General features: G+C 37.2%; 2 protein-coding genes across 8 annotated transcripts in view; one reads left to right on the top strand and one right to left on the bottom strand.

Annotated features, from left to right (window-relative positions):
• Positions 1-33: 33 nt before the first annotated feature.
• On the bottom strand, positions 34-1,017 carry CAPZA3 (capping actin protein of muscle Z-line subunit alpha 3). Its single transcript, XM_013172912.3, has one exon. The coding sequence runs from the start codon at positions 1,015-1,017 to the stop codon at positions 154-156; it is 864 nt and encodes a 287-aa protein (XP_013028366.2). The 3' UTR covers positions 34-153.
• Positions 856-15,294, top strand: part of PLCZ1 (phospholipase C zeta 1) — a 53,221-nt gene continuing 38,782 nt past the window's right edge. For 3 of the 7 annotated variants that reach the window (XM_066999264.1, XM_048048587.2, XM_048048585.2), the window contains exons 1-2: positions 1,721-2,054; positions 5,601-5,835. In XM_066999264.1, coding sequence (XP_066855365.1) covers positions 1,890-2,054; positions 5,601-5,835 — 400 coding nt within the window. In that variant the 5' untranslated portion in view covers positions 1,721-1,889. Of the gene's footprint in view, positions 1,429-1,718; positions 2,055-5,600; positions 5,836-15,294 lie in introns of those variants that run through there. The other 4 variants (XM_048048583.2, XM_048048588.2, XM_066999267.1 and 1 more) reach the window with 4 other exon arrangements.

Below are 15,294 nucleotides of genomic sequence, written 5' to 3'. Positions count from 1 at the left end.
CAAAAAAAACAGCAAACGATTTTCAAAGTGGTAATTGACTGATGACAGCTTCTGCACTCCTGAGCGATCTAGAAATAGATCAACTACATAACAATTCTGTTTCGTCCTTCTCTATTTATTTATGCCACTGTATCGTACAGTGCAATTCGGTAATTATGCAGGTACTTTATTGGAGACATTGGTCTTTCGATGATAATTTTTCAACAGCTCATTCCAGTTCATAAAAGTACGAGTAACAGGGAGTTTCCTTCGCAGATCTTTCCTCCACATATCCTCTGACAAGGCCTGAATGTTTTGCAGAATAGCAGTATGAATCTTGTCATCTTCAGTTTTCACGAACTTCACAAAATCTGAGACAAACTGATTTCGGTCTATCACATGCAGAGACTCACTTACAGACTTTCTGATGGTACCATGGAGGTTAGCATCTTTGAAGTAGTGTAACTGGAGAAGAAATACCCCTGTAACCCGAGTCATAATTGGAGTCAGGGCAAAAGTCCAGTCAGACTTCCAAAGGCTGTTCCAGTGTTTTAAGGGCTGGTACTCATGAGCCTCAATGCAGGACACAAACATCTGCCTTTTGCCCAGGGATTTTTTGAACACGCAGCAGTTCCCTGCTGGAAAGTAGCAGTTCACATAGGTGTTCAATCCCTTGTGGAGGGCTCCTCTCCACAGCTCCTCCTCATCTAACATCACGCTGTGCAAATAGGTTTTGCTGGTTATTCCACTCAAATGGTCAAACTCAAAAGAGAATTTGTCTTGGGGGTAAAAGAAGCGGTTTCCCCCTAAATCATTGTAGTGGGTCAATAGCACAGTGCTCCCATTTACTTGGACAGGGGTGAAGTTTTTCTTGTTGTGATGGGCACCAGCGTGGGTAGCCTCCTGCCTCACCAGCTCATCATCTTTGACCAGAGCATAGAGGTCTTGGACAACCTGCCCAAACTCCCCAGGAGGGGACTGGTGCAGCAGTCTGCAAATGAGGGACACCTTCTCCGGCTCACCCTGCTTCACGCTCATGCTGGGAGTCCTGGCCAAGCAAAGGTCAGGGCACCACTGGTGAGGGAAGGGGGCACAGGGAGCCTGAGGGCAAAACCACAAGATGGTGGGGTGTGGGGAGCAGCGGTGGGCAGGGCCCTGCTCCAGGGCCCCGCAGTTTGTGACCTCACAGCAGCACCCGGGGCCAGCCCAAGCAGGGGGCTCAGTCTGGGGACAGAGCCGGGAGGGTGCTGGGGGCCCCAGCAGGGGCAGAGGGGTGCGAGGGAGGGGAAAGGGGCCTGCTGGGAGCTGGAGCAAGCCGAAGTGATGTTCTACCAAACGCTGCCAACACCACTGGAGTGAAGAGACCAGAGCAGGCAATGTGGAGCTGCCATGGAGGAGAACAGATATCCTCCTCCTCTCCTTGCTCTTCCTTGTGACAGCTGCCATTATGTAACCTCCCTCTGCCCATGCCTGCCCCAAGGCCCAGGCCCACCCTAAGCCCATATGGGACCAGAGGAGGTTCAGCTGGGGCCGGTTAGGCCTGTTGGGTGGGCAGGGTGCCAGGCGCCCTCGAGGCACTGCTGCTTGTTGTGGACACCCCTCTTCCAACTGTCCCCTATGGCAGCTTGATCCCTTTGGCCTCCCCACGTTTCCTTTCTCTCACTACAGCCCTTTCTTCACCCTGACTACCTTTCGTTTTCCTGCGTACCCTCCCTGTGACTTTCTTTGGCTCTTTTCTGTCACTCTTACTCCTCAGGGTCTCTGGGTGTGGAGCAATGTGTTTCTGCACACCCCATGACCTGCTATCAGAAATCAGAAAAAAAGGAGGTTTGAGTATGAGAAGAAAAATATGCAAGCTTTTTAGGTTCAAATATTTAAACCTCTAACCCTGCCCCCCCCACTAAGAGACAATGACATGGGGCAGATGTTTCCTTAATGTGATCTCTTGTACATGGTTTTTGAACATCATTCAGGATGAGTTCATGAATGGGAAGATTGATTTAGACAGCACAATGAAGCTGCTTGAAAAACTGCATGTCACTTTTGATGTTGCTCATGTGAAACATGTTTTCAAGGTGAGGAATATGTAGATTTAGAAAATAAATAAATTTAGAAGGCCAGTTACACAAGGGCCTTATATTTGCTTATCTCCTTTTTTTTTTTTTTTTTAAATTAGCGTTTCAAGAAGTGAATTTCATGTTGGTATGGTAGTAGGGTGTGTGCAAAATCAGCAAATAATTTGCCACATCCAGCTCTTTTGTTTCTGTGTAAAACAGATAACTGAGTGGTTGCATTACTACCAGTGCTTCACCACACCAAAGTAGTGTTGAGTGATAAAAAATATGTAAGTCTTGGTAACCAACTGTTCTGTAACTAGGCCTCACTGGAGGAAAATGTAAATATTCTGGCTTCATCCTATGTGGCTGCTTTTGTGATCAAGCTAATGAGCCCAGCAGTGCCTGTCTGATGCTGGTCAGAGCCATTAGAGTGACTTCTTAACAATCCTCTTGCCAGAACAACAAAATGGAGATGTCTGATCTGTTCCAGCTTCAAGTTGACATAGCTCCAGCACACTTTCTTATTCAATTCCACCATACCTCTCTTGTGAAGTATGTAAGAGGTGTGCCTGGATGTCCCATCCATCCATTGCACTCTAACCCTGGGGGAAGGATGTGGACTTAAAATACAGCAACATTTAAAGAGTTTTCTATGAAGGCTACATTTGTGTCTTTGACATATTGAGGATTCATGTTCTTCAGGTCTGCTCTAGTAATTACTCAAAAGATTACTCAAAAGATGTATGAATTTTCTTTTTAGCTCATTTTTTAACCAAAAGGTTTGGTAAAGGTGTTTTCCTAAAGAAATGAAACTAAATGGTTACATATATATCTGTAATTTCTATGTGACAATTTTGTAAATTGGTTGGCAAATTCTGTCCAGATTTGAAAGAGGAGAACTAGCTCTGGACAGTCCCAAACTTTTAGGTCATGTCATGCTGATAGGCAGGCAGGCAGCAGGAAAGCACTAGGATTTTCTCATTTTATCCTGTTGTGTCATTGTTCTCTGCCTTGTCTAGCCAAGGTAAAAGCAGTGTGAGCGCGATCCTTGGTAAACATGGGGGTTGTGCCCACAATTTTTGAATTTGCATGGCACTGGGAGAATTGCTAACCTTGACAATCTCATGAGAACTTGAAACTATTTTTCATTGTTGTCTTTTATTTTCCACCTACTTCACTTTCTGATAGAAATTTAAGAGAGTTGATCAATTGCAAGTAAAGAGAATAATTGAGGAAATGACCTGTATGGAACAAGTCTGATTGAACTTGTTAAACTTGAAACAGTCGAACTTGAAAGTCAATATGATAATATACAGTCTGATATAGTTGTTCTTAGCAGTGCAGCCATGTTTTCTTTGCTTTTTCAGAATTAAGAGTATTGACAATAGTTTTGGTGCTGAAATTACCCATCAGTATAATAGTATGTAAAATTCAAAGCAATCTGGAAGGATATTTTACTGCCATCGCTGTCAGTAACTATACATTGGTAATTAATCAAATGGTTATACATGAAAAAAAATCCATTTTATAAGAAGCATAGTTTTTAAAAAGTAATCTGCTTTTGTTGCTGCTGTTGTTGTTTTATTCTCGTTAAATTTATTTTACTGTAGTGCTCCATTGGCAATATCACAATTATGAACATAAAGATTTTTAAGGAATAATAAATTTTATTATAGTTTTCAGAACTAAGTCTGTGTCAAGATACTTGTTTTTCTGGATAGCAAAGATTTGATACGCATTAATAAAAATAAGAACAATAAACCCAACAAAAATAAGAATAAAAACAACAACTTTTTTTATAACAATCTTTTTTTTTTAATATTTTGAAGTGATTTTCATAACTTCAATTTCAAAAGCACCCCTGCTTAGTATTATTGTCTATGTTTCAGAAAAATACAATAAAATAGAAAATTTATTTTTTTTAGCCAGCTTCATTTTGTGCCAGTACCTAAGAGAAGGTCTCCTGAGTCCTGATAAGTTGCTTAATTCTAAAATGAGTTGATGTTTTCTTTTTTTTTATTTAACAGTTATTAGTAAATTTCCAGTTTTCTTAAAGATATTCAAAAACAGATCCATGATATCAACCTGAGATGTGAGATTTTCCATTCAGTAAAGAAAAGTGTATTATTAGCATTTGTAGTGAATTATTATCTTTCTTCCGTTTCATTAGAAGTGATTGTTCTCTTCCACAAACTCAAAGCAAATACTTCACTACTGATATGTAATTAAAAAAAATAATAATAATCTTATGTGCTTGTATTAGTTATCTAATGTATTCTTGCTTATTGTTGTACTTGTTCAGACAAGTACAGTGGGTGCTGTACTGCATAGACAGAATCTAGTAATGTAACATTCATCTTTTAGTTTTTATGGTGTCTCTTCAAAATTAATCTAATTCAGTGGTAATCAGAACTCTTAATCAAAGAGCAGACAGAACTCAAGGAAGGCATTTTATGCTTATGCACACTTCTGGGGAAGCTCTGCTAACCATAGTAGGTGCCATGTTATTAGGTACTGAAATCCAGCCTCCTTGTTAGTCTTAGTTTAAGGAGCCAACAATTATGAATGTTGATTAGCTTATGGAGGTAATCAATGGGGCAATTAATTACCATTTGGGTATGATTTTTGTGACCATTTTTGTGAATTTTGTGAAATTTCTGAAGTTTGTCTTAATGTAAAAACTTTCAAGACCAATACAAGCTAAACTACTGGAAACATCTGTATTTCATATGCACAGTTACATATTTACAAAATTTAAAGGGTAGACAACATTGTTAAGCCTGAGAGAAATGTTAATAGCAGAAATGGTAAAAAAATATTATTCTACTCAACTTCTTTTGCCCTTTTGATTTTTCTAGTGGCTTTTATACTGAAGCACTGAAATTAATTAATGTGCTAACATTTTGTAAGCTCTATTTATGAAAACAAGTTTACAGTTTAAGAATTCTAAAAGTGTGAATAATTAATCTGAGTTAAATATTCTGTCTAGTTAAGAATAGAACACAATGTCATAGGTTATTATAAAGTATAATTGCTCCAAACTTATACAGTCTTTCTTATTTGACATACTAAAAGACTTTGATCTCATGAAAATTTGCTCATCCTTATTTCATTTTTCAGATTACAACTTGCTGCATGTTGTATGTAAATTTAAAGGATTATACTTACAATATGGTTTAAATTGCTGTTGAAGAGGTATTATATTAAACATATTTTCCACTTGATAACTTTATGCTGAAGATTTACTGTACTGCATAGCATTTTAGTGCAGTTTTATATAATGTCTTAATACTGCATGGGTTATATATTAATGTACTTTGATTACTTAGATGCCAACTATGTCATATGGTATTTTTTAATGTGTATAAAATACATCTAACACAGAAAGTCAAATCTAAATCTTGCATATTGAAGGAAAATATCATTTGATAATGTACCGCAGTCACTGTTGCCTTAAGCTTTCTCTATTTTTCTAGTTCTTATAGTGTTATAATAGACTTTTTATGTGCGTCTTTGTATTGTTTTATATCTTTGTATTGACTGTTTTGATTTTTTTTTCTTCAGAAAACAGTTGACAAGCGGAAGGTCCATACTATTAACATAGAAGATTTCAGGGCAATTTATCGAACTATGGTACACAGAACTGAATTTCATGAACTTTTCTGTGCTTACTCTCCAAACCGCAAAATTCTAGCTGACACTGAGCTCATTGAATTTCTGAAAAAAGAACAATTTCAGACTGAAGATTCTGAAATAAGGGCCTTAGAAATCATTTTGAAGTATGAACCTGTTGAAGAAGGTATGCATAGGTTAAGCATTTGATTTATAGCTCTTTTTTTTTTTTGTGCTTCTGTCAGTGACTGTGTTTATATTCTTGAATACTCATCTGACTATACAAATTGGAAATTTTAAAGAAAACTAATGTAAGCAAGAGTATTATAATTATGTCTGTTGTATACCATTTATAAGCATATGTACAAAATGTTATTTGCAATTTAGATCTTTAAACATTACAAATATGATAAAACAAGAAATCATTAATAAAGCACAATAAATTTACACAGTATATTGCTCAGCAATAGCACTTGACCAACTCAGTCATTCCTACTTCTTGTTGCTACAGACTTGTCCAAAAACTACATGTTGTTTGCTTCAAACAAAATACAATTTTCATAGAGTAGATGAGCTGATCTACTGCACTCATTTTTTTAATGCCCACTGAGTATTGTAAATGACCATTATTAGGAAGTCAGACTGATTTTTTAGCTTTAGCAACAATCATTTTGTTTAAATAATTAGACAAATATGTTTTGGACTTTAATATAAATTTTGTTTTGTTAGCAAGCTGTCTGCATTTGAGTGTTATCTGGCAGAAAGTTACTGTGGAAGTAATTTAATACAGAGATTTAAAAGAGGAAAACAAATTCTAAGGATATATCTACTGAGAAGGTTATATCTCTTTGTCTTTATTGAGTATGACTAAAACCGTGGACACTTACACTCTGGTTTGATCTCAGCTAGATATCATTAGTAAGAATATCAGGAATGCATCAAAGTAGTCTCGCAAAATGTAGTGGATCCGCGTTTTTGGCAAGCATGGAACCTGATTATCTATCTGTCCCATCATGTTTCTAACGGTGTCGTTAGCCATGTTATTGGGGTTAAAGCTGTCATTAATTATTTATGTTCTCCCAACCTGAAATGCTATTTCTGTTTTGTTCTCTAATCAGCTTATAAGGGTAGGTCTCTAAACACACAGTCGTGAAATTGTTCAGATACAAAGGGACCTCAGGAGGATACCTGTTACACCTTTCTGTTCAAGGGCTCTTTTCAATCAAATCTTAAAACTGCGTAAGGACAGAGATCCACAGTTTCCTTAATGTGCCTAGAAATGGCTTCTAAGAGCAATATTGTTTTTCCATGGATGTAAGCTAGGCTGATCAACCTGTAGTTCCTTGAGTTGTCCTCGCTCTTCTTGAGAAAGAGAGCAACATTTGTTTTTCTCCAGTCATGGTGGTCTCCCCTGATAATATGACCTTTCAAAGATAATAGAGAATGGTCTTGCAATGATAACAGCCAACAGCCTCAGCACCTTCAGATGCATTGCTTTTGGTACCATGGGTTTTTATGTGCCAAGCTGTCTACAGTAATCTCTGACTTTATCCCCTTCCACTGCTTGTAGTTCCTTTTCTCCTTGAACCCTGTCTGTAGGCACAAAGCTTACACTTAGTTGATGAAAAGAAAAAGACAGTATTGCGTACTCTAGCCCTATCTGCATTTGCTGTCAATAAACCGCCCGCCCCATTCAACACCAAGCCCACATATTCCTTTTTAAAACACAGAAAATGCAGCAATAAAAATTCTCCATGTTGCCACTGTTCTCCCATGACAATTTCAAAAACTAGTTTAACTTTGGCTTTCTTAACACCATTTCTGTATGCCTAAACAGCTTTTCTGTATTTCTCCCTTGCAAACTGCCAGCACTGACTAGCAGTTTTATAGTTGTTGTTGTTGTTTTTTCATGCTGTTTCACATGTATTTCTCAGGGAATCCATGACATTTCTTGTGTTGCAATAGAAGGAAGCTATCTAAGCAGCTAGCACTGGTAATTCAGCCTGAAATCTGAAGCTCGAGCTGGATTCTTCCAGATTTCAGTAATATCTTGCATCATGATCTGAATCATAAGAACTGTGAGATGAGTGATTCGTTAAATTGATAATATGCATATACTTCAACTGTTGAAGTCTGCTTAAAGTTGTGCTGTTGCATTTCTGCTGAGTTTTCCTGAACATAACTAGAGACAAAATTTGCAGCTAAGCTGAGAAAAGGAAATTAGAGCTAAGTACATTTTATTGGAAGCTGTTACTTTGTTCGGTGGAAGTTGATTATCAGATGTTTAGCTGTATTGGTTTCATTTGGTTCCCAGTCTTTGATACTGGGTGGGATCAGTAACTGGTTAAGGAAAATTAGTAATAAGCCCAAGAAGGAGAAAAATCTTCCTTTTGGGATGATAACCCTGGAATATGTATGCTTCCCATCCCCACTGTTTTGGAAAGAAGAAACTGGATCACTTGTTCAACAAAAAGCAGAAGGCATTAGGTGTTTCAATGAGTCACTCACTGTCCAACAATAGCTACAAAACTTTTGATTCTTTTTACTATTATTTCTGAAATTGCCTTTTAAATTAGAACAAATTTTATTAAATGTATCCTAGTCTTTCTGAAAACTAGTGTGTTTCCCAAGTAATTACAAAAAAAAGCTACCAATTTGAAAGTGTTTTTTTTTTGTTTTGTTGTGAATGATTTATTCTGATGGGAAAGTTAATAGCTATAAAGAAGCTAAAGGACCAAGAATCTTTACTCAGTTACAAAACATGCTTGTAAATATCAAATAAAGTTTCTATAGTTTTTATTTAATTTCTGGTTTAAGATTCTAAGCCAAATTCTTGTTTGTTTCTTCATCTGTGAGAAAATTGTTTATCTTGTAATTGGAAATAATCTCTCTGAATTAAATAATAGCTGTTCATGCTCCAAAGGAGCATTGTTCATGCTTCTTTGACTGAACAAATACTCCTACTCAAACATACTTAGTGGAAAGTTTCAGATATGATTGACATGATAGTTGATTCATATGGTGTTGTGATAGACCATTTTGTGCAACTGTCATGCTGAATTTGATATAGAATATTCTTCATCAGGGTGATCTGTTAGATTCATCTGCCCGCCTTGTCCTATATATTACAGAAAGGGAAAAGAGCAGATTTTGACACTTGATTGACTGGTTTGCTAATAGCATCAACCGTTACCTGATAAACTTGGTAACTTTGGTATGTCAAGATAATCATAAAAGCAGTGACTAGAGGTGCACAACATTGATAAATCCATTGATAACATTTTGTCCATCCTTAACATTTGTGTCCACAGAAAGAAGACTTTTCAATATCATTAAGAGACATAACCCTAAATTGTCTCTCTTAAGATACTGTACTTAGTTCAGGAACAGCATGCAATACATTGCTCTTCCATTTTTATTATACAATTTAAATTTCTAATGGCAAAATACTGCATTAACAGATTTGTGTGTGTGTGTGTTAAAGCTTGCATTTTTGACTGAAGGATTCCTGCTACGGAGCTTGGATGTGCGCAAGTCGATGGGGCCGGATGGGATGCACCCGAGGGTACTGAAAGAACTGGCGGAGGAGCTGGCCGAGCCGCTTTCCATCATTTATCGGCAGTCCTGGCTATCGGGGGAGGTCCCAGTTGGCTGGCGGCTAGCCAATGTGACGCCCATCTATAAGAAGGGCCGCAGGGCAGACCCGGGGAACTATAGGCCTGTCAGTTTGACCTCAGTGCCAGGAAAGCTCATGGAGCAGATTATCTTGAGGGTCATCACGCGGCACTTGCAGGGCAAGCAGGCGATCAGGCCCAGTCAGCATGGGTTTATGAAAGGCAGGTCCTGCTTGACGAACCTGATCTCCTTCTATGACCAAGTGACGCGCTTGGTGGATGAGGGAAAGGCTGTGGATGTGGTTTACCTTGACCTCAGTAAGGCTTTTGACACCGTTCCCCACAACATTCTCCTCAAGAAACTGGCTGCTCGGGGCTTGGACTGGTGTACGCTTCGCTGGGTTAGAAACTGGCTGGATAGCCGGGCCCAGAGAGTTGTGGTGAATGGAGTCAAATCTGGTTGGAGGCCGGTCACTAGTGGTGTCCCCCAGGGCTCGGTACTGGGGCCGGTCCTCTTTAATATCTTTATTGATGATCTGGATGAGGGCGTCCAGTGCACCCTCAGTAAGTTTGCAGATGACACCAAGCTAAGTGCGTGTGTCAATCTGCTCGAGGGCAGAAAGGCTCTGCAGGAGGATCTGGATAGGCTGGAGCGATGGGCTGAGGTCAACTGTATGAAGTTCAACAAGGCCAAGTGCCGGGTCCTGCACCTGGGGCGCAACAACCCCAAGCAGAGCTACAGGCTGGGAGATGAGTGGCTGGAAAGCTGCCTGGCTGAGAAGGACCTGGGAGTATTGGTTGATAGTCGGCTGAATATGAGCCAGCAGTGTGCCCAGGTGGCCAAGAAGGCCAACAGCATCCTGGTCTGTATAAGAAGCAGCGTGGCCAGCAGGTCTAGGGAAGTGATTGTGCCCCTGTACTCGGCTCTGGTGAGGCCGCACCTTGAGTACTGTGTTCAGTTTTGGGCCCCTTGCTACAGGAAGGACATGGACGTGCTCGAGCGAGTCCAGAGAAGGGCGACCAAGCTGGTGAGGGGTCTGGAGAACAAGTCTTACGAGGAGCGGCTGAGGGAGCTGGGATTGTTCAGCCCGGAGAAGAGGAGGCTCAGGGGCGACCTTATCGCTCTCTACAGTTACCTTAAAGGAGGCTGTAGAGAGGTGGGGGTTGGTCTGTTCTCCCACGTGCCTGGTGACAGGACGAGGGGGAATGGGCTAAAGTTGCGACGGGAGTTTTAGGTTGGATGTTAGGAAGTACTTCTTTACTGAAAGGGTTGTTAGGCATTGGAACGGGCTGCCCAGGGACGTGGTGGAGTCACCATCCCTGGAGGTCTTTAAAAGACGTTTAGATGTAGAGCTTAGCGATATGGTTTAGTGGAGTACTTAGTGTTAGGTCGGAGGTTGGACTCGATGATCTTGAGGTCTCTTCCAACCTAGAAATCTGTGATACTGTGTGATACTGTGATTCAATGTATGGAAGTGATCATGGAAGTGGTGAATATATGAATCACACCTGACAGTTGCCTCTTGCTAAAATCCAAATGTCAATTTTGTTCTACACAAACATTGTTCTTTCTCCATTTTATTATTAATTTCATATAGAACTCTCAGATAATTGAGATTAAAGAAACCATGTTATGCCAGCCAAAGACACTTTATCTTTCTAAAGTTTAGTATAGCTTTTTGTTGGTTTGCTGTTTGTTTGCTTGTTTTTTAATTGTTGCTAATTATTCAATATTTGCATGGGTGGGATGAAAGGTGCAGTGAGAGTTGGAAGGTACATTCTGTTCATATTTGCATAGTAGTGCTATTCAAAGACTCTGCTCCTATCAGTGTATTTCCTTTCTAGGAAGTACAAAACAAGGTCAAAATTGCAATTCTGCCTTAAAAACATGCTTACTTTGTACATAACTATGTAAGCTTGATACATCTGTCAGATAAACAAATTGAGTGATCTAGAATGTATTATTAATTTGCTCTTTTTTTTGTATTTATTAATATGCTCTTTAATTTTCTTTTTGTAAGTGTACTATCTACATCCAGTACAGATAAATACAATATTTTAGCAATATTTGCCAAACATCTTATGAAAGATGTTTCTTTGTTCCACGAAGAAAGAAAAATGCTTTCAAAGAAGTTCTAAAATAAATAATTAAGAAAGCATAAGGTAATAAACTCTAAAAAGCATAGGCATGTAATTTAATATGTTTCTCAAATACTCAGGATATGTCTATAATTCCTCTCTAATATATCTCTATTTACATATATGGCAGTGCTGAAATTTACCTTAACTGGAAGAATGGGGGAAAAAACAAACAAACTATTTTACTACAATTATCTTTGGAAAAAAAATAATTAATACATTTTATTTCAGACTAGCCAAAGGGGAAGGGAAGAAAAAAGCATTGAACTTTGTAAATAAGAAGCTACAAGAAGACAGAAGTCTTTCCTTGCTTTCACTTTTTATTTCAGCACCAAATAGAAGTGTGTTTGCTAATTAGTGCTAAAGGATCTTAATGGAGATAAAAGCTGAAGTTCCTCTAGAGGAGACACATAAGGCCTTGATTAAAGTATCTATTCACTGTGGAATACTTATTAAGATGTATTCCCATTTCTCTTAAGGTAGAAGCAGTAAATGGACAGAAAATAGTATGATTGTGCTGTTCATCAGAACTTAAAAAGCAGCCCCTTCCAGTCGTAACTGGTTTTGGTATCTTCATCAGACAAGGTTCTAAAGAAACCCAGTAGTTTTCCTCCACTGGTAAAAGAGGTATGAGGTAATGGCAGCAATAATAAAAAAATTAAGTCGTCTTTTATCTTCAGCTATAAAAACTATGATATTTTTACCAAACATCAGGTGTTCTCTGAAAAATTGTTTTAGCAGATGGTATGCCATTTATGTTCACATGATGCTCTTTTGCATATATGCTGCCAGATTTGTTAGATGCAAAGCCCCTTTCTTCCTGCTTACAGATAGGTCTTACTGATTTACAAAGTTGCTTGGAGTTTCGGTGGTTCCTCAGAAACATGAGTTTAATTGCATGCTATTCAGAGACAGCAACTACCAACCCTGGAAAAAAGAGGTGTAAAAAATGTAATTCAAGGGCTGTGATAAGCTATACAAATAAATAAATAAATAATTATATACATATATTTAGTCCATTGATTACAGAAATAAAATGAAATTTGAAGCCAAAGAGCTTATATGTTGGCTAACAAAGTAACAAAAATTTACCTTACAAAGTAATATTTTCACTTTTAGGAGATTGTAGTCATGATGGTATTTATGTAAACATAAGTTCTCTTCATGAGAAGACTTATCTTTTATTAATGACAAGACTAGCCAAAAATTATTAAAAATAATTAAGAAAATAACCAAAAACTTGGAAACTCGGTATTTTTCATTAATTTAAAAGATAACTGTAAATATATATATAAATTAGTAAATAAGAAATGGAAAAAGAAAAAAAAAAGAGTTGCACAACTTGCAGTTTCACAGAGAACAACATAGGGCTTGAAAAATAAATAGTAGTTAAAATCAAATACTGTTGATGAAAAACTTTCTCTTCAAAGGAATTAAGTCTAGTATTCATGTAATTCACAACAGATAAAACAAGCAGCTCGATCGTATTCTATTTTGAGCAACATGTAAAAAACAACAACAAAAACAACCCCCCTCCCTCCATTTCTTAGAGACCCAGAAAGTAGAAACTTAATCCTATTGCTACGCCTAAAACAATATAACATGAACATGTGGATATATCGAAACAGTCAAGATGCTAAACGAGATACAACTATCAATAGACATCAAGGTAATTCTGTAAATATGTCAGTTAAAAGAAAGATCAAGGAAATACTTGATCCACTCACTACCTAAGTACAATCAGGTGGCTATTACTATTAATGAGACCACAGTAAGATTTCAGTCAAAAATATGGAAAAAGAAGAGTGGAACATGTTAAAATGACTTAGTCAGATCAGAGAAGACAAGTTGACAAGTCCGTGAGTTAGAAAATTGACCGTAACAAGCTATAAGAGCTTACCTTTGAAAACACATGGAGAATGGAAGATGGATTGGGAACGATCAAGTGTACTATCTGTGTTAGAGAAATTCCATGGAACTAGACAAATGAAACAAATGATGAATATATAATAACCTCTCACATGGTAAGGGATAGGAGGGATAGTCCATAAAGAAACTGTATCCAAATTCCTTCTATGAGAGAATAACAGCACTGGTGAATAGGGGAAAAATCATACTTTTTAGCATTCTTACATTATAAAAAGCAAGTTGAGGAAGCTGGCAAAATATCTATATGGTATATAAAGAACTCATTACAAAATTACTCTCAGAAGTTAGTCATCAAAGATTTGGCATCAAAATGAAAGGCTACATCAATCTGCAGTTTCACTGAGCATTGTGTTAGGATCCAGACTTCAATGTCATTGATGAGTTTGATGATGGAATAGAAAGTCATCTTATTAAATTTAGATTTATGATCTTTACAAATGGATGATCTAAAAAAAATAAACCCTACATTTTATTTCGGGCATCAGCATTAAGAAATCCTTCTTAATTCACCAATTGGAAAGAGGTGAAGGAGAACTTGAAAAGCATCAGAATTTTAAGAAAGCCTAACTAAAATCAGAAAAATGCAGTGAATTGGATTTGTTTCTTCAGGAAAGGGGAAGTGTAATAGTCTTCTTTTGTATAAGAGACTGAAAAAAACTGAAAGGAATAGTACAAAACAGAACAAACATATTAGACACTGAGGAATTTTCAGGGAAAATATCAAAAACTTTCTAACAGTAAGGTTACTTAGGTGCTGAAATGGTTTCCTAGGAAGTCTGTGTACTCATTGTCAATGGTAGTCTTTAAGAACAGCTTAGACAGACTTCTGGTAGGAATAACATTTCAATCATTATCAAACATCTTGGGATAGAGGGGACCTTAAAGATCATCTAGTTCCAACCCGCATATTTGTATGGTTAAGCACAACAATATATGTATGTAAATACATATGACCTCTGGAGAGACTTCATCTTTATTTTCTACTACTGTTTAGCATTTTAAAACATTGCAAAGATCAAAAACTGTGTAATTTAGAAACAATTATTTTCTTTGTGTTGCCATCATCGGAACAATTTTAGTAAAGTCTTATTTAGATATAAAACTTCTAGTCAGAATGATACTGAAGATTGGTAATTACAACTGTAACCTGTAAATCATGACTCTTAATAGCTGTATTGAGATTTAATAGCTCAGATAGTCTGTTTGTTTGTTTAGCAAAAGTTTGCATAGATTGATCTCTTTAAATTATTGTTAGCATAAAGTAATGTCTGATTAATTACTGCTTAAATATCACTATCCTACTATGGTGACAAAAATAAGGTTATTTTGCAGCCAGAACTGGACACAATCCCTGACTAATTCACACTAGGTTGTGTTTTGAAGCAAAGCTGACTTTGGAGATTATATCATTTGCAAAATTATTACATTTGAAGCATGACATTGGAGCAGCAGTTGGCAGTATAATGGATCTGTTTGTCATTAAATCAGTTAAAAGAAACAAAACAAATGGGATGACTATCATGCATATGAAGGCAATTAACACGTTTTGTTGTAGATGCAGTAATATAATAAGCTTGATTTCCAATTCATTTTTGTGGGCATTTATTTTGTTAAGGTGCTATTTTTATTTCAAATACTTCTAATTAAAATATTATTTCATCATTATCTGTTTGGGATTTTCCACCATTGAAGATGTTTGGTACTAGGAATCATAGTTTCTGCAAGATTATTTTGACAGTATCTGACATTTTTTTTTTTTTCACTGAGAAAAAAATCTATTTGTTCACTGACTGGCATGTTACTTTCCAAAACTAAACAACAACAAATATTTTCCTCTACATTTAATTAGAACTGTTGCAATCTTTTCTTCCGGATGTCCATAGAAGAACAAAAATGAGTACACATTTATTTCATCTGCTAATTTAGAACCACATCAGCTCCAGAATTGTACACATCTGATGTTT

This window comes from Anser cygnoides, chromosome 1, assembly GCF_040182565.1.
Source record: "Anser cygnoides isolate HZ-2024a breed goose chromosome 1, Taihu_goose_T2T_genome, whole genome shotgun sequence".
Lineage (NCBI taxonomy): Eukaryota > Metazoa > Chordata > Aves > Anseriformes > Anatidae > Anser > Anser cygnoides.
This window is presented reverse-complemented; position numbering and strand designations above follow the sequence as displayed.

What these genes read in the sequence shown, in the direction of transcription:
- CAPZA3 (XM_013172912.3), bottom strand. Translation starts at nt 1,017, where the DNA reads ATGAGCGTGAAGCAGGGTGAGCCGGAGAAGGTGTCCCTCATTTGCAGA.